The sequence below is a fragment of the Lipophrys pholis genome (genome assembly GCF_963383615.2).
Source record: "Lipophrys pholis genome assembly, chromosome: 2".
Lineage (NCBI taxonomy): Eukaryota > Metazoa > Chordata > Actinopteri > Blenniiformes > Blenniidae > Lipophrys > Lipophrys pholis.
The window spans coordinates 12168026-12190309 of record NC_137636.1 but is presented as its reverse complement, the minus strand read 5'-3'; the positions used below and the strand labels follow the sequence as shown (position 1 = coordinate 12190309).

Here is a 22284-nt window from a genome sequence, read left to right as displayed (position 1 = left end):
ACAAGAACTGTCAGTGTCAGTGTTATTGTAAAATGTTTTAAAAAAACATATTACTGGAGTATTTTCACACTTGTTTTTCTTATTTCTCTTCCTGTACAACAATCTGAAATGTCTGATAACTGAACTCCACTCAAGGCTGTTTTCATACATTAAATCCTATTGACATGTTTGGTTGAAATTGAATTTGTCTGCCATTGTGATGAATATGCAGCTGTGCATGTGTTGAAGATTTGACACTGTTGGCTATTGAGAATGTCAATCAAATCAGGAACAGGCTTCTGCTTCTTCCACATTGAAGCATTCTCACTGGAGATACGATAAATTACAGATTCAAATGTCTGTCTTTGACATTTGTATCGTGGGGCCTTTAAAGCGGCAGCAGCACAATAAATGCCACGTAGATGATATATGATATCGCTTTCTTGTATTTCTGCTTATCAACAAGTAAAACTCTTGACTCCTGAGGTTGTTTAAGCTGCAGTTTAGTGATGCTCTTGCTCACTGCCCTGCTGATTAAAAAAATAAAAAAATAAATAAAACTGAACCGTGGCCAGGATGTGCTTAATGGAACCAGCCAACTGAGAGAAATGTAAAGCAGATCTTATGTAGACTTTTGTTACTCTTTCGTTCAGTGAATGCGTTTAATAAAAAGCCTGGGATGATGCGGACCCTGATGACTCCTCCAGGAAACAACATGAATCTCACAAACACGCTCGTGACACTCCAGCCTACTGAGGAATATTTCACTCAGAGCCTCAAATCGGTGTGAAGGGTTTCCCAAAGAAAAGTCACGGGGCCATAAATGCTTGTGTAAAGTTCCCAAGTACCCCATTCAATGTTGACGTTCGCTATAAAAGTTCAGTTTAATGTAACAAGACACGTTAACTCAAAATGTTTTGATAACATTTTATTATACTCAGTGTTACATGGTGCTTGAGTGTGTGGCTGGTTCTGGTTTACAGGAATGTGGGGCTATTGACAGTTTGACTCTGTTTTATACTCACCGCCTCCTCTTAAAACAAGGAGTTTCACCACACTGCGGCTACTCTGTGAAGGTCATATTTTCCATTTTCACAAATGACCTGTTCAATGTTTTCAATATTTTGGTTTTGTAAGTGATGTCATGTAGCTCAGGAGCTCCAGCTGTCTTCAGGTTCATGCTCGTTTCAGCTCCTTCCTTTAAGCACATTCATTCAAAACAGAACACTGTGTCTTTTTTAATTCTGTTAAGGAACCGTGGATTTCATGTGGCATATGTCAATGAATGATTCAGTCATGCTTAATTTGTCGACCACCTGTCAGACAGTGAAATATACATCTATCATAGCATTATAACAACGATTAATATTTTGCCATGGCATCTGGTAGAGAGTGGGACATGTTGGGAAGCAAGTGAACATTTACTCTTCTATACTGAGTATTCAAAAACAGAAAAATGGTAATACATAAGGTTAATTTCATAGAGTTTGACAGGAGCCAAACTGTGACGTGATGACTTGATGGTTAGTCAGATCATTTGCAAAACTGGGTGTTACCAGTCATTGTTGCAAATGGAGAGTGAAGGCTGGCTGATCCGACAGACCAGCTATTGCAGAAGTCAACGTTTGAAATAGAAAAGTAATGTAATGGTTTTTTTCTATATAAACAGCAAGCAGGGCCAGTGATCATAATGTTGTGGCTGATAAGTGAACGTGGAATAGGTTATATTATTCTCACCTCATTGATAAAAAGGTCTGGGCTTTTATATTATTTATATAGATGTTGCATGTTTTACCTGTGTCCGCATCGCTTGTTTATTTAAACTTTAAAGACATTTTTATTAGATTAGTTGATCAACCTGCATAATCCACAGGTTGGAATGTGTGTGTACGTCTATCCTTTTTAACTCAGTGACAGAGATGGGCTCAGGTTCCCCCTGTTAGAGCAAGATTCAGATACTTGTTTATGTTGCACACTGGTCATCCTTTTGCCCTTTGTATGGAGTGAAATCGAACATACTGGACTATGTTTTATGCCGTCGGACTAGTTTAAATGGGACAGCATCGTCTATAGTAGAACCACCATCAAGCAGCATTTTGAGCAAAGTTTCTGCAGTGCTTCTGTGTGTGGTGTGAGTGTCTTTTGGGACCAAGTTCATTATAGGCCTGTCTCATTAAGCCAGCCCCCCCACCGGGAGCCGGGGGAGGAGAGCAGAGACGGGAGAGCCTCCTTGTTTTAGCCCTTTAGAGGTCAGTGGTTGATTAAAATGTTGAGGAGAGGAGGTTAATCAGCTACTGACCCTCAGGGTGATATTGTCTGTCATGGTGTGTTTTAATCAATAAGTGTGAGCGCCGGCACAGAGATGAACTCCTTTTTACTTCCACTTCCCCAGCACATCCGAGTGCTGCCTGATTAACCAGCATCTGTCTTCACCTCTTGTGGATGTTTGGAGGTGACGACTGTGTTTGTGTTAGCATGCATCAGAGTGAAAACGTTCAGCCCCCCCCCCCAAAAATGTCCTCTCAACATGTTGGATGTAATTTGGCACGCCTGGTTGTACAAGCTTCATGTCTCATTTGCCAACAAAAGTTGTCGGACTGTAACTTCCACATGATGTGTCTAACCACAGGAACTAATCCATCACATCCTGTGGAGATGTAGCCTGACATGCTGTCAACATGGCTGCACATCAAAGCTTACAATGTCAAGAGGCAAGGTGTGTGTTTTTTTTTCTTTTCTTTTCTATTCTTTTTTTTTTTTTTTTTTTTTTTTGAACTCTTACAGCAAACAACTCCCAAACCACAAGATCTGTGGTTTTCTGCCAAAACAACTCAGGAGTTCAGTCGCAGATCAGTGCTTTGTGCTCAAAATGTGCAGATATCCAATCATTTCCTCCCTTGGTTTATCCTCAAATTTGTTGAACATATGTGAAAGCCAATCAGGAAGATGATTTTCATTTATCTTTTTGATTGTGTCATGAAAAAGAAACAACTAACGGTGCAATGAATGTGCCAATTTGTTGGTGTTGTTTTTTGCTCAGCGAGCTTGTTGATATGCACCAGTGTTTCCGTGGTGCTACAGTGAGGATTTCTGCCAAAGTGTGCGTGCAGGTATGGCTAAGCACATATCTGAAAGTCTGAGGGTTTAAAGTGAGGTGGTTTCCTGCAACGAAGCAGGTTTTCCAGCAGGATTAGAGGTCTGTACAGTCATTACATCTGGTTTAGCGTGACCTCCCCGGGGTTCTGCTGCTGAGAGTTTATATCAACACCTCCACTGTTTATTTGGGCCGGCAATGAACTCAGGGTCACTCAACTTCCATCACACCTAATCCCGCTGATGAGTTTCGAACACACACACACACACACACACACACACACACACACACACACACACACACACACACACACCTTGATGGAGTGAGGAGAGGAGCAGAAACCTCAGTTAGCTGCGAGCGCCAATGAGAACCAGCTGTTGCTGCCCTGATTGGCTTTCTCTTGTGTTTTTAATGTCAGGGACAGGAGGGGAAATTTGTTTTGTTTCCTGATTATGGCTTAACCCAAAGGCTGCAAGTCATTTAACTTTTCTTTCTTTTTTTTCCCACACTATTTAAAGTAGCAGAGCAATTTGCCAGATCTGAAAGTAACATATGTAACGCCACACTGAAGGGCTGCCTCGTTCTTAATCAATATCCAGCAATGATCTCTTGTTGTGGGTTTTGTGCACAGATGCTTCTGAACTCTGCAGGGGCCTGAGGATTGATACTCAGTGTCAGAGGGAAACTGAATCAGAGGGCTTGTGATCTGCTGAGCAGCAGCAAAAACAAAACACTGCTTCCATCTCTTGTGGCTCAGGGATAATTGAAAATAAATAGTGTTGTGTCGCAGTGCTGGTGCAGACTAAATACTAATTTGTGCTGCAGTCAGAGGATGCAAATTCTCCTTTTGTGCAATTCCCACATGATAGAAACTGTCCACTCTATAGTTATTTTTTCTCTTCAAAGAGTCAGCCACAGCTCTTATGATATGTCTTCAAAGAGGCTTAATAGATTGTTGCTATTTCCTGTCGGGCAGCCAAAATAAACTCTTCAGGATGAGCTCAATCTAATTGTCATGCCACATTAACAATATCAACCAGTGTGAAATGTTGGCCCGAACGAATGAGTGATTCTGTTTCTTCCTGGCAATCACACCTGCATCGTTTCGGTTTTTGGCTGCAAGCAACGCTCGTATAATAAAGTAATGATGTAATTAATTGTATGGCACCATTGAAAAAACTATGTTTTCAAAGAAAATCGACAACAGTAAAGAAAGCAACATGTAATGTTAAAAATAAAAAAATAAAAAGTGTTTTCAGGAATACTTACGGAATCTAAGTGTTTCCTAAACTTCTGTACGCCAACATTCAGTTATAAGTGAATATTTAAATGTGAAATTTATTGTAATGTAATGTATGTTTTTTTTCATGTCATTGTGGCACAAGTTAAAAAAAATATTTTGATACAGTGAGTTGCAGGGAAACTACAAAATATGGGTCAACATCACTTTACTACGACATTTGCTATTTCAGTGTATTTATTCATAGAATAAGAGGTTGAAGACAATCTCTAAAGATCTCTTCCTATATCATCTTTTCTAAATAATGCACGTCATCAGGTCCGATATTATATAACAGAACTAAACTAAACTTCTTATTATCCTGCGCAAACAGCATGTGCAGTGCTAAAGCTGATGAGATTTGTAAGAATGAGCTGCTGTCTAATTTGCCTAAGATGTTATGGTTTGTACTTTCGATGCATCTTTGATGAGCTGACGAGTGTTTTATCTTGTGTCTTACTCCATGAAGCGAAACAAGATAATCTGTGGAACTAATACACATGTGAAGGTTGTTTGGGAACAAGGTTACTTTTATGCATCTTTATATTAGTGAGCGTTTTAGTGCTTCCCTCACACTCGTTTGTAGTGTGCACGCATGCCTATGGCACGCATATCTGTTCATACACTATTTATTATCAAAACAGTGAAAGCACGAATCATTGCACATGCAGCTGGCGCATTGATTTGTTCCTCATAAGACATCTGCTGATGAGGCGTAATAACTCAAACGGGTAGAGAAGAGTCAAAATTTCCAATTATTTTTGATGATTTTTCAAGGAAAAACATGAACCCTGCCGCAAATAACCATCAAAACTGTGTTTTGAAAAAACAAAGATGTAGTTGTAGTTGTGCGTCCTTCTACTTGTACATTTTCAGAACTTAATCACTTTTTTAAACGCCGACTGACTTCTGAGGTCCTATCAAGCGTGTCAATAACTGTGAATATAAATGTCCGGAGCTGATAAATCTCCTGACAAAGTTCTTTTGCGGCACTAAACTTGGACGGCGCGATCAATGATGATGGCTGCTAAAAAGAGATGTGCAATTTTGGACAGTCTGAAATGTCCTCACAAAATTGCAGTGAGATGTTGAAGAAAAATGAAATAAAATAAAGTCCGGGTGACACAGCAGAGGTGCCGCACTGTTCAGATCACCAAATAAAAAGTCGCCTGTAGGAAACTTTACCCGCCACCTCAGCATTAGATTCAACCTTTTCTGTATATGAAGTCACATCGAAATGAGCGAGAAGCAAGTGCTCTGGAAACATTGGCCTATTTCCCCGGCCACAAGCAGCTGTGTATCAAAGAATGGTGAAAAGAATGACTCGCGCTTATCAATATTCAAAATGTATTCTTGGTTTTCGCTTCACAGAAAATCCACATTCCCTGAACTTTTTCTCAACATCAGCAAATCCCGCATGTCATGCAGGCAGACATGCAGGAAACTAAAGTAAGAATAGCAGCTATAGTGGGAGAATGAGAGGACATTAGAAACTTTCACAAAATTCACCAGCAATTAAACATTTGGCTTTTGATATGGCCCTCTGTCTCTATGTTGTTTACCTCAACAACTTAAACTCTGTTCAGATCATAAATACTGCATGTGTGCAAGAGAAATTCATACTACAATACCTAAAAACTTCAGTAATCTGTAAACTGTAAGTAATCCCAAACATGTGTCTGGAAACTAAAAGTACCTGGAGAAAAAAACTAAACATGCATGTAGAAAGAGAAAATGCAAACTTTATATTCTGACTGTGCCTCTGGAGAATTAACGACTGCTACACTTTAGTTGCATGAATTTAGTTAATTTTTCATTTCACATATTTTACCAAGGTGGTCAAGATTTTTGCATTCGACCATGTTTAACTCTTCAAACTCTAATTCAAACCTTCTGATTTTATGGAACTATAACAATCTATTGAATGCCTTATTTGCTAAATAATGACCCTTCCTCATATCTAAGTACACACAGTCAATTATCCTTTAATAGAGTTTGATATTGTTTTCATATTCTAAAACAATTTTTTTCAAAAGCAAATGGATAAAACACGACAGTATTTGTGTGATTATGAAAAGTGTAAAGCCAAATGTATCATTACTTTCATAAATGATAAAAGCGCCACTCAAGCTGCACCTGTTTCAATACACATATCATGACTATGTTATGCATCATGTCCTTAGTGGTTGTTGGTATGGTATTGCTCGTTTGCAATAAATGTGAAGAACGGGACATTTCCAAATATTGTCACTTCCCAGATGAATCGTTGGAATATCTTATGACCCATTCTGTGTCCTCATATCAGGTGCAAATATGTGAGCGCCATGAAAAAGATCATCAGATATTGACTTCTGCTTTATATTCTGCTGATAATGATGCTTTATAAAGCCCCAATTTCCTCTTTTCTTATTTCCATATATTATAGTTGTATTCTTTTTATTAGGCACCTTGTAATGGAACAATGAAAACCTGCAGTGTTGGTGTTTGCTGCAGCATCAGTCTGGTTTCCACACCGAGATGCTTATCTTATCTCTGAATCGTGCTTCTTCAAATAAACAGAGGTGATGAATGAGCTTGTTTTTATTGTTGTTGTTGGTGGCGGCACAGACAGATGGGCAGAGCTTTAGAATACAGAGCCGAGATGGGTTTGAATGGCAGGAGTACAATCATCAGTGTGGTTTTTTTTCCTGAGACTTGCGATGTGTTTGTTTAGACAGTTTTATAGAAAGCAAATGCTGATGTGTAAATTGTTGGATTGACAATTCACCTGCTGTCCATGATCCCTATAGGCTTCATAAAGAAGGGAGAGCTATCAATCCTGTCGTCTGAATGCACAGCACAAAACTAATAAACATATTTCCAAAAATAAACTTTTGATTTAAAGGTTCCCCCTGGAGTGTTTTTAAGTTTCTGCTTGCGCTCCGTGAAACTTGAGCCCATTCTGTGAAGTCTTTAAACAACAGTACTGATCTTTCATCCATGTTTATTATCAACCACTCTTCTTTTCCTCTCTCTTTGTTGACACGGTGCGCCAGTTTTGGTGGCACAAGGTGAAACCACTATGAGGAATACGCACTGCACCAGCTTTCTACTTCTTCGTGTGCATTTTCATTCCTGTGTCTGAAATGAAACACAAATCAGGACTGAACACCCCCCGAGGGGCAGCACTGTACTGTGAAAGGATTTTGGCACAGTGATCAAACTGGTTTACTACAACACCGTGTACATCACATAACTAACGCTGGCCGAGAAGCATCAGAAGCCTCAATATGACAACTTGATTACTGACGCAGCCGAAAAAACATGCAGTGTATTTTTCTAAGCTTTACCAACAACAAAATGAACTCTTTAATCTGACTGTCAGAAGTTTAATATTTGTTGATGTAACATGTTCATATTTAGAAGAGCAGCAATATAACTGTAACATTGCTAAAGGAAATGGTGTACATTTCAGAGTGTGTACAGTAGAATGACTGGACTATCAGTTAACACAGCATTCATTATTATTCTACTTCTCTGCAGGAGATATAAGAGGCCTACGTAAATATATACACTACAGCTCTACTAGGCCCCGAAACCAGTGGCTCCAAATCTGGGTCCTGGGACTCGGGGGGAGTTGTGAAGCTTTACCTCCTCTGAGGTTCTCAACAATAGATATGCTTTTGTCAAAAAAAACAGAACAAAAAAAACAACATTAAGATATATTTTCTTGAAAGTACAATCCAATTGAGAACCTACCCATTGCTTAGTTTTTTGTTTTTAAGGTGTCTGCTTTTGTGAATTGTGAGAGTGGGTATGTTTGTTTTGGTCTGTCAGTGATCGCAGAGGGGGTGAGGAACCTCTCCCAGGACCTGTTTACACAACATATGTGAAAACTGTACTTTTGTTTACATGACAACACTGTTGCGAACATTTTTGAAATACCACAGGATTAATATAAACAGCAGTAATACAACTTTTTTTTTAATGCGAAATCTGGCACAGGTGCACTCCAGCTGCAATCAAAAGGGTTCCCTGCACATACACAAGATCAGTCACAATCCAGAGTATTGTTTGTGCTGCTCACTCTATTGAATTTATCAATGTACAATTACTACCTCGTCTCAAAGAAATTGAATCAGGTCAACTGGACCTGGTTAAATGTCTTAGGATAAGGGCTGAAACATGTGATTGAGTTGCATTGAAATGCTTCCTCCATGAACAAATGAGAACATCATGTGGATCAGGGACACATTTCTTACATATACCAGGTTACTGAATGCAGGCCTTCACAATAAAGGACAGCTAAAAGGTGCTTGAATGTTTACATTGTACTCACCATACAACTCTAAGTTGTTGTATTACAAGACACACAGCACCAACCAGTGGCCTGGCATGCAAACTTACAGCCATTGTAATCAAAACTGTCATCTGCACATGTAGCTTTTCAGAATCCACACGAAAGAAAAAATGTACCATTTCCCGCAGGCGGTTCTGGAACCACTGCCCTTAACTGCCCCCTTTAAAACCAACACTTGATTGCATTCGCAGTTTCTCTGCAGTGTGACGACGTCGCTGAATGCAGAACAGGAAGAAAGAAAAGCTGCAACCGAACGATTTTAACCTCACTGACAGTTATGGAGAGTAACGGTGGCACACCTGAACCTTGGGTCCTGTATTGTAATCTATTTGGCTGTGATGGAGATGAATGGTGATTGTATTATGGGGTATTGTCCTCAGCAGCGAGTGCTAAACGATGTGATGATGACATGCAGTGTAAATCTGCCTCAGCTGGTGTGGCGACCAAGAAGCATTGGGGTGTGTGTGTGTGTGTGTGTGTGTGTGTGTGTGTGTGTGTGTGTGTGTGTGTGTGTGTGTGTGTGTGTGTGTGTGTGTGTGTGTGTGTGTGTGTGTGTGTGTGTGTGTGTGTGTGTGTGTGTGTGTGTGTGTGTGTGTGTGCGCGTGTGCGTGTGCGTGTGCGTGTGTGTGTGTGTGTGGTTTCCTCTTTGGCATGCGGAGGGCACCGTAGCAGTAATTAATGACTAGCTGCTAAATGGTGCTATGTGATTCCACATGTTAATGAGCAGGCGCTGGTGTGGGGCCAGCTATGACAATCAGCGAAGCGGAAAGGAAGCATCGTGGGGGGGCACAGGTGACACAGTGGTCACATAGACCTGAAGAAGACTAATCAAAAGGATTTATTATTGGACTTTTTCATCACTTTCATCACGTTTGTTCAACCTGAATGGGCAGCGCAGACATTTTGAACCAGCAGTGTGATTGTTCTTCCTCTGTGGTGAAGCAAAGTTATTCGACATAAACAATAAAAAGAAAGGTAAATCCAAACATGCAATATTGGCACATGTATAGACGCACTGCATCTAGCACAATTGCATTAAATGTAGAAACTAAGACCTTTGCATGCTTAAGACTGCAAAATAAACCAGAGCAATGTGAGATTTCTGACGTCAGCTAAAGGTTAACCTGAAATCAGACAAAAAAAGAAATGTTTCCGGATCACCTCCAAAATTTAATGGAATCTTCCATCTCTCTGTGGTGAAAATTTGGACAAAATCTGTGGGGTAGTTTTGACATAATCTTACTGACAGACAGACAGACAACCATATATACACCAATAATTTTATTAGGTCCTTGGCGGACGTAAAAAGGGGATGAAGTAGTAAAGGAAATCCAATAATAAGAGATTCCATACAAACACAATTGAAATTAATAAAGGGAGGAAAACTTTAGAAATTTGCATTTCACTTTTTTATGTACATATAAACAATGTACTTTTATGAAGTAAAACATAATAATAGTGTTTATCTAGCCTTGCAAATATACGTAAAAAACAATATTAATACGTCTTTAAAGCAGCGTGATATTATGACTGTATTACAGCAATCGCTGGAACCGTAATAAAGAGAAACAGTTTTCTCCTCCGTTGGAACTGCAGCCAGTAATTGTTTGAGGCACAGCATTGGATCTGACTGGCTCAGCAGGCAGCAAGGCAACCCGTAGAGGTTTCATTAAAGTACGACTTATGGCCTGTGTGTCAGAGAAGGAGCTTTCACTGTCACTGGTTTGCACGTTACAATATCTCCGTCGTGATGCTTATTGTCATGGCATCATTCAATTTAAACGCTCCCACAGTCCCGAGTGAACTAATGGAGACGCTCTCTGCCGTTTACTTCTGCAGCACAATTCTCTGTAAATGTTAACCAGAAGTGTCACACCTATCAATACTGTATGAAACAATCTGGATGTTATGACAAATGTCTAAATCGCTCTCTTGGTACCTCTGAACCAGTGTTTGTGGGACTCATCTGTTACAGCAACATTTTCCCACTGAAGATAAGTTTGTTGTTTCTGCATGTAAACCAAAAATATGCTACAACGGAAAAATATTGTCTTAATATCTTGTAAGTGCAACGTGCAATATTTTTGTTTAATTTAAATGAACATAACCTCGAAATCAGCAAAATGAGGGAATAAAAATCAAGCATGATGTCTCATTTTGTGATGTATTGCCGTTCTTACTAATCAAAGTATGCGTATTATCCAACTTGCTCAAGCCGGTTTAGTCTTGTATTTCAGTTATGCACCACAAGAGGGTATATCGTGACTCAAAGAAGCAGCAGGGGGAATTGTTGAGACATTAGTAGCAGGTTCTCTTGGCTTCTACACAGTTGTGTGGTCTATATTATAGCCATAACACTGAAAGCCAGGTTATGGATAGACTGGCTGTAAAAGCTCAAATATGCATGTAATGCAGTGATGCATGACAACGTTTGAAATGTCACATAACAATTTATACGCGTAAAGGAAGCCTATGTGGGCCTTGTTGTGACCCAGCACTGCCGTCCAGTCTATAACAGATGCACGACTTCCACCACATTTTACTCGGCGTCCCTTTAAAGTGTAAGTCATCCTTGCATGAAGGTAGCTGCTTCTGCTTGTCACAAATCTCAATCAGATAGTTTAAAACCACTTGTCACTATGAATGAAGAGAAACACAGTTCATTACTTTAAGTGGGGCCATGTTTTTTCCCTCAGGCAGATCCCATCAGTCTGAGTGAGAAATGTCGACCCTGCGCACTCAGACGCCTCCGAACCTCATGCAGTCTTTTGGAATCAGTCATATCTGCTAATTCCTCTAGCGTCTAATAAATAACGTGAAGCTAATATTTTATCAAGGTGAGAATTCATCAAATTTCCAGAAACCTTAATAATTTTGTGTTCACGTGGGAATAACATGTCTCATCACCAACAGTGTGTGTGTATGGAGCTGGACACTTTATTTTAAATATTTTCTTGTTTTTAACTTACCTGAATGCAGTTTAGAACAGAAGACAAAGTGAGGCTTTAAAAAAATAATCTGGCATGTTTAGAACAGAATCACATATGTTTATTGTCCCTTATATCCCTATAAAGAGTATGTACTATGCACTATTAATCATGAAGAAGATCGTTAACTGAACAGATGTAATGCTAAGAAGTGAGAGGGCAGTACCACTAGATAACTCCATGGATTCTGAAGAAAGTATTAGGATTTTTTTTTTAAAGAGCTTCTGGTTGTTATTTTTTTAATGCAGTGTCTTTTCAAGGCCAGATTGCTTCGAGGATTGTTTCCATGCAGCTGACCCAGACAGCTGATATCACATTCTGATGAAATACTAATTAACCAGATATACACATCATTACCACCAATGCACAGTGGGACCATGGAGTCATGTTCTGTCTGTCTCTTCTCCGGCGTGTTTCTGTTATTGTCTATTAACATCTGTCTCAATTATTTTTTTAGTATTTCTTTTCTTGGTTCTTCGTTGGGACCTCCTCATCTTCTGATTTTCCTAAAGCAGTTCCTCCTCAAGCTCACACATCGTGCTCTCAATCTTTCAATTTTCAGCCAGAGCAAAAAGCACTTTAACTTATCGCTCCATCTGTTTATTACATGCCACCTCCACTTTCTTTCCGTCTGCGCCCCCTTGTCTCTTCTCCCTCCTCTCCATCTGCTTATGTTTGTTCTCAATAACCTTTAAATCTGACAAACTCCTCCTGCGAGTGCCCTTTTTGTCCTCCAAAAGCCAAGACTACATTTTACAGGAGCTTTTTCTTAAGTCATTATTGCGGATTTTCAATTAAATTGGTCAAATATAAGGTTGTGCTACCATCATCAATTTTCTCCAAAACCGAGAACCTCCGTTCAAACACGAGGGCCTGGTTTGCAATTAGCCGGACAGAGAGGCCTGCTTGTCAAGTCTCTTTTATACTTGACTTGTAAATTAAAGCATCAGCAGAAGTAGCCATTTTCCTGCCAAGAGGATTGATGTCCATGGGGCTGTCGGCTAAGGAATTAAAAAAAAACAAAAAAAACAGGCTTTCACCTGAAGGAGAAGGATGTCGAGGGGATTCAGTGCAAGAAGAAGTCTCTGTCTGTTGCGACGGCTACATGTGTCCCTTTTTTTTTGTTCCCTGAAAGATTAGCTACTTCACAAATGTTCGGGTGTTGAGAAAGGCAGAAAATGTTTTCCGTGGGTTTTAGATTTTCCATCCATCAATGGGTTGTTTATCGTGCCGCTTTGTGAGAAGCTTTTCTATAATTATGATTTCTCTCACCTTCAGACTCTGGAGGTCTGAGGAGGAACAGGTTATTGATTCCCCTTGACAGCAGTCCTAATTTCCTCATCGTACACGGAGCCTCTGGCATCAGAGCGACTCTCCAACGCAGTATCAGCGCCATTTAAGTGTTGAATCAGTGTTTTTGCGGTGACACGCAGCAACAATTTAACTTTAAGCTTGTCTTTTTTTTTTCTCTCTCTCTCTCCCTGCTGCTCTTCTGTTTCTGTCACAGATCACATTCTTCATGCTGCTTTCTGCAGTCTGCGTGATGCTCAACCTGGCGGGCTCCATCCTCTCCTGCCAGAACGCTCAGCTCGTCAACTCTCTGGAGGACTGTCAGCTGGTGAGACCAACTGGACCTGAACTCATGAACCCTCCAGCTTTGTGCTCCATCCTTCAAACGGGCGGTCCAAAAAGACGTCTTTCAAAACAAGTCAATTATTCTGACTGACAACTTTTTATCGTTATGCTGACAGTAGAACAGAGGTGTCAGGCTAATGTCGGGTCGGGGGCCACATATAACTAGATTACATCTGAAGCCTCTCAAAGTAAAAGCAAGCCTCTAACTGTCATATGTCAGCTACTTAGATTTATTCACCAATTCTATGTGTTTTGTTCAGCCTGCTGGTGAAGTAGCAAAAATCATTATGAAGGGGGCAGGGATAAAATTCACACATATCCATCCACATCCCGCCTTGGAAATTCGGCCTTGCATTTACATAGACTTTGATCAAACAAGTCTTTTTGAGTGATGCAGTTAAAGATCACACTCCTTTTGGATAGTAACTAATCTAAATCAGCGTACACACACATCAAACAGGAATATTTATATACCACATAAATGTATAAATTACATTATCATTACTTAATGTTCATATTTCTGAACCATCAGCCTTTTGCTTTTCAAATTCATACCAGGAAATGTGATATGTGTTGACAATGATTCCATACCAAAATAAAGCCCATCTAACAGTACACATTCTAATACATGATTTAAAAAAGAAATACTATAGTATCTTTGGTCATATGGATTTTGTGTGGCGGCTCAGTCCTTGTTTTAACCTCTTTGAGGAAGCCGGAAGCAGCAGGTAACATGTTTTAAAGGAGACATATCATGCTTTTAAATCCTTCCTTTTTACATATAAATCATACAGTTGTGGTCTATACAACGCGAAACTGCAATGCTTGGGTCTAAATTCCTCATTATTAGAGCTCCACAGGCCCCTTTTCTACCCCTTTTCTGATGCGCTTCTGAGAGCAACTCGTTTTGGGGCGGTCTCTTCAAATGCAAATGAGACACTTCATACCCCGCCTCCTCTCCAGGTTGCAGAGGTGACACTCGGTTCAACGTCACCCTGTTCGGCCATCTTTGTAGTTTGATAGAACAGATACAATTATCTAGCGGCACAGAAACTTTATATTCACACATTATTTACAAAATGTCAACAACGGAAGATTTGTCCATCCAGCCATACATGTTGGAGCCAGAGTCGGACCCGGCGGAGCGAGATGAAAATGACGATGATGCACCTGCAGAACAACGTCTTCATATGGATGTAACGCAATGGTGTGTTACTATATTTACACTAACTTCTCCATCCATGCCCACTACTACAATACTGCCTGTATTACAACGACTATTTAACACAGAAGTTACATTATAATCTAAAACGAGCACACAGCGCTAACATATGAAGACGGTGCAACTGCTAATGCTAACAAAACAATGACAGGGACGTCTTATCATCACACTTTTTAGCGTTATATACAGCTTACCGAAGTGCTCTGTTCGTCGTCTCCATAGATAGAAGGAACTGACCGCTCAATCAGACCAAGTCTTTCGGCAAATCCTTCTTTATACTGGCGGAGGTTGCTGAAGCAGTCGTCCTTAAAGTGATTCGCGCACACAAAAATGACCTTACCCACAGATGAGGGTACATTTCTGTGAAAAATAAAACTCAACCAGGCACTTCGAAAAGGTTCTGATGCTGGGAGACGGTGTAACGAAGCTTGTGGGTTACTACATCCAACAACCGAACATTTCGACTTATCCTCTCGTAACTTCGGTTGGACTACAAAATCGCAGCGAGAAACAAAAATGGCGGATTGCTCGAAATGTCGATGTCCTAATTTGGCAGTTCCGCTGAGAATACTGTGACGTCATTGTTCAAAAAACGTAATAGAGAATAGAAAAATCGAAACCGATCGCAAAATATGACCAAAACAGAATATAAAGATATCAACGGAGCACCTGAAGAGACTACTTTGAACTTTTCTGTACTTCTAAACACTCTAAATATACAACAAAATGCATTTAAGGGCTAAAAAAAGTGGATTTAGCATGATATGTCCCCTTTAATACTGGAGTCATACTGTTTTATTAAAACACGTTTAATATAAATTAATTTCAAATTGAGTTTGAAAATCTGTGTCATTACTGATTATTAAGCTGGTGTATCAGTGACTACAAACATATTATAGCAATAACAATTGTTATGTGCGTGCATACACTGCATGTGCATATGAGACACCAGTAACTAAAAACAGGTTAATGACGCCTTAAAAACTGTGTTGAGTATGAATAAAGTCAAAAACCCTAAAACATCATCAGTGAGTTAAACCTAACATGTCTCACAGCAGTCTAAACCAAGCTCACGTTTTCATGGATCACTGGCAGAGCCCAGCTGCAGACTCGAAGACAGAAGTTCAAAAACAGGTTTAACATAAAGGTGTCCAGAAAGGGGAAGACAAAGAGAAGTCTAAAAACACGAGCAAATTGACCCAAAATCATGAGAAAGTCACAAGAAACACAAGAAGAAACACAGGATGTCTGGACACAAGTGTACTAAAATAATTTGGTGACAGATTTGTGAGGGAAGAGGGTTTATATACACTGGGAGGGGAAAACACAGTTGAATCACATTGGGGAGAATCACACACACACAGAGGGACGAGAGACAGGAAGACAAGTGCACTGAGACACTGGTGAGGCAGGTGAGTGTCACAATGAAACAGGCAAGACACGCAAATTTGACTGAGACACAGAAGGCGACCTGACACGTTCCCTATTAGTGAGTAAACAATCCAACGCTTGGGGAATTCTGCCTCACACTGATAGGAAGAGCCGCTATCGAAGGATCAAAAAGCTGTGCAGCTGTGAACGCCTGGCCGCTACAAGCCAGTTATCCCCGTGATAACTTTTCTGACACCTCCTGCTTAAAACCAAAAAAGTCAGAAGGATCATGAGGCCACAATTTAATGGTCTATCATACTGAAAATCAAGATCTTTTGCTTTAGCCCATTACTTTCACTTAAGAAAAGAAATTCAGTTAAATTTATATTTATATTTATATTTATATTTATATTTATATTTATATTAGCACCAAATACAAAAGAGTCCTCTCACAGCACTTCTACAGAGGAAAACCCGACAACTGAATTTAACTTTTACTAAAGACTACTTTTAAAGTGTCTGTACTCCTACGAGCAAAAAGGAAGGGTATTCTCATCAGCTGTCGATAGAGGTGAAAACACTGTCGTGGTCCAGGTGTTAAAGCTGTAACTTTTCACTTTGGAGAGCAGGAGTTGTATTGAGTTGTGTTGCCCGCATCAACTGCGGATCCGGTAACTTTGACATGAGTGAAATGTAGACTTGTGTTCTTTGTTGTCTGCACTTTTGAATGTCAGTGCATGGTGGGCTGACAGGCAGTCCTTCTCTAAACAGACTGGAGGGCTGAGTCAGTATCGAGAGTGAAATGAACTGTTTGTCTGCTGGTGACTAAGGAGCCATGATTACCACGTCCATCTCTGCCAGAATCAGTGATGGTGAAAATACTGATAAACAACTTTCAAAGAGATTTGGTGTTTCGTGCAGATGAAGATAGGAAATTCAACAGAAACAAAATGCGAAAAGAGTGATCGAAAGCAGAACATGCGAGGATTTCCTGACTGTAACAGTGCATTCAGACATGCTGATATGTGAGAAGAGCTGCGTGTTTGCCGGCAGAGCTTGTCAGCTCCTGTTTAGAGTCTCTTCTCCACAAACAGCCCTCATGTCAGAAGTGTCTTTAACAATATGTGTCACTTTCTAAAAACTAGCAGTCTGACATCCTCATCCCCTCCATGCAGTGAAGGTCCAGCTGAGAAGACTTGGTGGGAGATGAACTTCCCGATCAACAGCTGGGTCTGTGCTATAACTCATTCAGTTAACTGGCAAATGAAAACTTTCTAGGGTGATACTAGATTATAAAAAACCAACATGATCTACATACATTAATTGTAATTTGCTGGAAAGTTTAAAACTAAACAAAACCACACATTATTAATGATACGTAGCTACAAAAGGTCTCTGAATGATTTCCGTGGATAATTGTGCTCTTCTGTTCCTGTGCGCACCATTTACCATCTTTCAATGTAAAGAAGTGTACGCAAAGTGAATACCTAAATCTGACTGACTAGATGACACGCGTCAGCCACTGATTTGGTGTTTTACTATTGGAGGTTCATCCTTTACCCTCGTCTTTAACATTGTGGCTGGCGGTTATAAAACCCAGGATCACCCTGGAGTTTCTACTTTCACGTGTACACAGCATATGATGAAATATGGCTTCACTATTTGATCAGATTTACTTATTTTTTGGAAGTCGTTTTCATAAATCGGGTGGGTTGGTTGGTAGTAAGTGTTTTTGGTCATGACATTTTTCATCTGTTCATGAAATTCTGCACAAGCAGCACATCTGTTACCAGCCTTCATTTCTATTTAAAGAGTTGTTTCTCGTCAGACAAGGGATAAACCGTGATCCGTAGGGGCCGTTGTTGGACGCTGTGCAAAGTAAAAAAAACTAATTCTATGGTTGTCTCACTACTAACATGAAAAACAAATCACCATCCACCTTTTTTTGCCTGGACTCACTCTGTCTCACCTCTCAAAGCGTTTGCTTCACTGAGGCTGGATCCAACAGCTCAAATCAACACTGCTTGTGACCGCCACAGTCCTCTACTTCATTAATGTCCTTTACCTTTTTGTCTGACTTGGAGACGCCGCAGAGCAGCTCCTGCTCCCCTCCCTCACACATCCATGCCTCCTTATTGCCCAATGTGCCACCCACCGTGACCTCCACTCTGCGACTCCTCTCGGGTCCAAATCCAATCTTTGGCATTTTTCACAACTGAGCGGTGGGTGGACTCACCTGAGGCTACAGTTGGACTTTAAAAGCCCTCTGGAGTTTCATAGACCGTGCAGACATATATTAGATTTCACCTTAATCTTGTTCCTTCTTCATACAGCTATTGCTTTTACTTCTCTACTGTGCAAGACTTCAAATACCTTCAAGGAAATTGTTTAGAGAAGTGGATAACAGTGTTTACTGCTTTATCTTTCATCCTTCCATTCATATCCTATAGCACTTTATCCAACAGGGGGTTACAGTGTGCTGGAGTCAATCCCAGATGACTATACGGTACACCTGGGACAAATCGCCAGTCCAGCATAGGAACACACCTATGGACAATTTATTGTCCGCAATCAGTCCTGTGGTCCAGGAAACTAGAGTACTCACAGGAAACTCACTCACATACAGACAGGAAATGCAATCTGTGCACAGACAGACCCCCAAGCTTAATCCAGACTCCAAGAGACATTCTAGCTATGACCTAACTACTACACCACTTTGCAGGTATTTTGTCTTCTTTGTCCTTATTTCATTTCACCCACAGTCGGCTTCTCATATGTTTGAATGATACTCGGTAAAGATCTGTTAGGAGTACTAGTTGATTAAACAGTGAAGTACATATAGCTGCATCAATACAGAACGGTGAGTTCCCTGTTGACAGCGTTAGCTAAATGTCAAACCCTTCTTTTCCAGACTTTTCATCAAGAGATTCTTGGCTTTGGATTTGTTTTGTCAGACATTATAGTGTGAGAGCTTCTTTTCTGTTTCATGTCTGAGGAAGCATCATGCACCCAACCCGCTAACCCGACCACTTCCACATTATAAGCAGGTTTTCTACTTACTCAAGTGGTTCCAACCAAATACACCAACTTCTCTGCTTTCTGTGGCCCCCCCTGAGACCCTCCCCCAGCCGTGACTGAAATATTAACATTTCTCATCTCCTCTCCCCAATGTAATTAACCCATACTTGTTGGGTTCATGTCCTGCTTTCGCTTAATCTGGGACACAGAGCAGAGGTATACTCTGCCTCGATTCTTCTCTTAGTAGCTCGTCGCATCTCACAGTTCTTTGTCTCGTTGTGCATGCGGATTTCCTGTTATGCTTTCATCTTCTGTATCTGGAGTCTAACTTTATGACTCTGTACACCTTAAAATTTAAAATGTGGTTTCTGTCAGGTGTAAGTAACAAAGTTTGAGGATCAATTACATCATCAGAGCACCAAGCCCAGGTCTGATTTGTGCGTGTGTGTGTGTGTGTGTGTGTGTGTGTGTGTGTGTGTGTGTGTGTGTGTGTGTGTGTGTGTGTGTGTGTGTGTGTGTGTGTGTGTGTGTGTGTGTGTGTGTGTGTGTGTGTGTGTGTGTGTGTGTGTGTGTGTGTGTGTGTGTGGGTGGGTGGGTGGGTGTGCATGCGTGCGTGCTTTTGTGTATGTGCGTACATGCATGAGTGTGGATGTGTGTTCTCTCCTCCACCCCCCCAGCTGAAGTTTGACAGTGATGGAGTGTGTGTTTGCTGCGAGCTACAGAAACAGAGCTCGAGCTGCAACAACCTGGGAGAGACTCTGAAGCTGAATCCACTGAGGGACTGCAACACCATCCGCCTCCGTCTCAAGGTTGGTAGCCGTCAACCAGTTTGTGTTTCTGTAGCACAAATGTGACAACGCAGGTATTGTGCGTCAAAAGTGTATTTTGAAATCAAGGTACGTGTTGATATATGGAATGTACTTAGTAGTGCACAACGCTTTTTGTGCATGCGTAGCTGGACTGTTCATTTTATTTTACAAAAAATCGTTTTCTCTTCTTCTGTTTCTTACATGGTGGCCTTAACCAGACTGAACTTTAACCACGTTGTTGAGACTGAATCATGAAATGTTGAGGCTAAGTGTTTTGTGTGTCAGTCAACACGATTCCATAAAATGTGACAATCATACATCAGAAATGGTTAAACTGACGACTCTCAAGCCACAACGGGTGTGGACAGGAGCCACACCTGCCAATAATTTTAAGTGCCTCAATAGAAATTACGGTACTCAAAAAGTACTGATTCACTTGGGAAAGAAAAAGTATGGAATGCATGCATGCTGATTCTAATTAGTGATGTTCTGTTATTCTTTTCCATTAAATTAGCTGTCTTATTTCTCATAAATCTTCATGGTTCATCTACTCTGTCACACTTGGTCCTTCAAAGTTGTCGGTCTGATATCATCAGATTTTTTTTGCAAAATGTAATTCTATATATCTGGTCATTCTTTCACTTTTCTGTTCTGTTACTCTTCAAGGGAGTAAATGTAATATGATTCAGATACATGTGAAATTTGGATTTAGGTCCATTATGTATTGCTAGCTGCTTGATTTGCATTGTGAGGTTTTATACTTTTATTTTGAGCCATGCCGCTTTATGGCTCACAGGATATGACTGTAGGTCAGCCAGTCATTGCATCTTTTTATTGATCAATAAAACCCCTAAAATGACATGGAATGGAGGTTGATATATCATCTTGGTGATGACCCCCTCACTTTTTCCAAAAAGCTTTTCACATCTGTAAGTGTAGACCAGGCTGTGTTTTTGGAGCTGAACAACATATAAATTTGATGCATCGTAATTTATACGATTCACACTCACACCTACTCTCCACAGCACCAACGGGCAGTGTCACGTTTCTATGACTACTGAGCATGGCGACAGTACTATGTTTAGTTACTCGAAAAAAGAAAAGCCTTTCAAAAGAAGTTCAAAAATAAAAAGCGGATGTGCGCAAGTTAGACTACATTTAAAAATAAGTTGTTGGAAATTGGTGTACCCCTTGTGTGGTTTTTTTCACAAGACACCACCGCACCAGGAGGTGACTGGTCCGAGACGACCCCCCTCTACGGGCCGTTCTCAGTTCACCTGCTTTGGTCTCACCGGGGTGAGAGTGTTGTGTTCATATCTAACCCTGTTCCAACATTTACCTGGACTGACTCTTTCTCGTTATGCATCACCGACAAAACCTGCATCATATTTTCACATTGAAACAACACACAACTCACATATCTTACTGTAAGCACCTGCTCTGGAACCTACACTTTAATAGTGTTGCAGTTTAATACAATTTTCTTTATCTCCATCGAATGTGAATTCCTTGGAAATTATTATTTATGTATTTTTTTTGTCCTCCTTACTCTTAAAAAAAGATTTTTTTCTGTATCGTTATTCCACTCACAAACCTCTAAATATATATATATATATATATATATATATATATTTATTTTATTATTATTTAAAAATATATATATATATTTTAATTTTTTTTCTTGTTTTAGCCAGTTAGTAGAGTTGAATCACCCTTAGTTGCTGTTAGACAAACCCTATGGATCACTGGGTCCTCTCGTCATGTCTGTGTTTAGGTTTCCTTGGGCAAGCATTCCAAGTTTCTCCCAATGTTGTGCGAGCATCTCAATAGGCAGCATCGGCATCTGTGTGTGTTTGCGAATGATTGAGTGAGTAAGTGTGTGAATATGGCTGATCATGCTTAGCACTTTGAGAAACAGTTAAACGGTAAAGTCCTTTTACTCATGGGGTTTGCTTTTTCCAGCTTGATCAATTGAACTATGTGATAACTATTGAAAAGTGCGTGGCCTGAAAACTTCCTCTTGTATCTTCAGGCTTTGTTAGAAAATGTCAGTGTGGACACAGACTACAAAGTAGATCTATTGTTTATTGCATATTAGCACCACCATATTAAAACGATATTTAAATGCAGATGATGCCTCATAGGGTGATTCGACTAGTCCCATTACTCCCAGCTGATGCCTCGGAGCTTCTTCTTTCGCCCTGGATCCTATGTGAGAACAGTTCTTAGCCGTATCAGAGTTCAGTCTCAGATTAATTGAGTATCAAGTAGCAACAGCATTTGTCTTCCCCCATGAGGCAGTTCCTCTTGGTATGCAGTGTGTTCCCAGCCTGGGCTGGCTTTAGTTTGCAAGTGCACGATCTCTGTAGATTATCCTGACTCAGAGCGTATGCAGGAATGACATACAATGTGTCCTACCGTGCCATTATTGGATAACGACAATCATATCCATTAATTTTATGCCCCTGATTGATTATAAAACATTGATAACCAAATAAAAGACTTCTTAGGATGAAGCATTCGCATGAAAGGAGGAAAGATCACGCAGATT

The 22284-nt window shown here is 40.3% G+C and overlaps 1 protein-coding gene across 1 annotated transcript in view; it reads left to right on the top strand.

The window, feature by feature from the left end:
* Positions 1-22284, top strand: part of fam189a1 (family with sequence similarity 189 member A1) — a gene marked incomplete at both ends in the record, with an annotated part of 115484 nt that overhangs the window by 74488 nt on the left and 18712 nt on the right. The window contains 2 exons of the mRNA XM_080493468.1: positions 13186-13296; positions 19602-19733. Coding sequence (XP_080349594.1) covers positions 13186-13296; positions 19602-19733 — 243 coding nt within the window. The remainder of the gene's footprint in view (positions 1-13185; positions 13297-19601; positions 19734-22284) is intronic.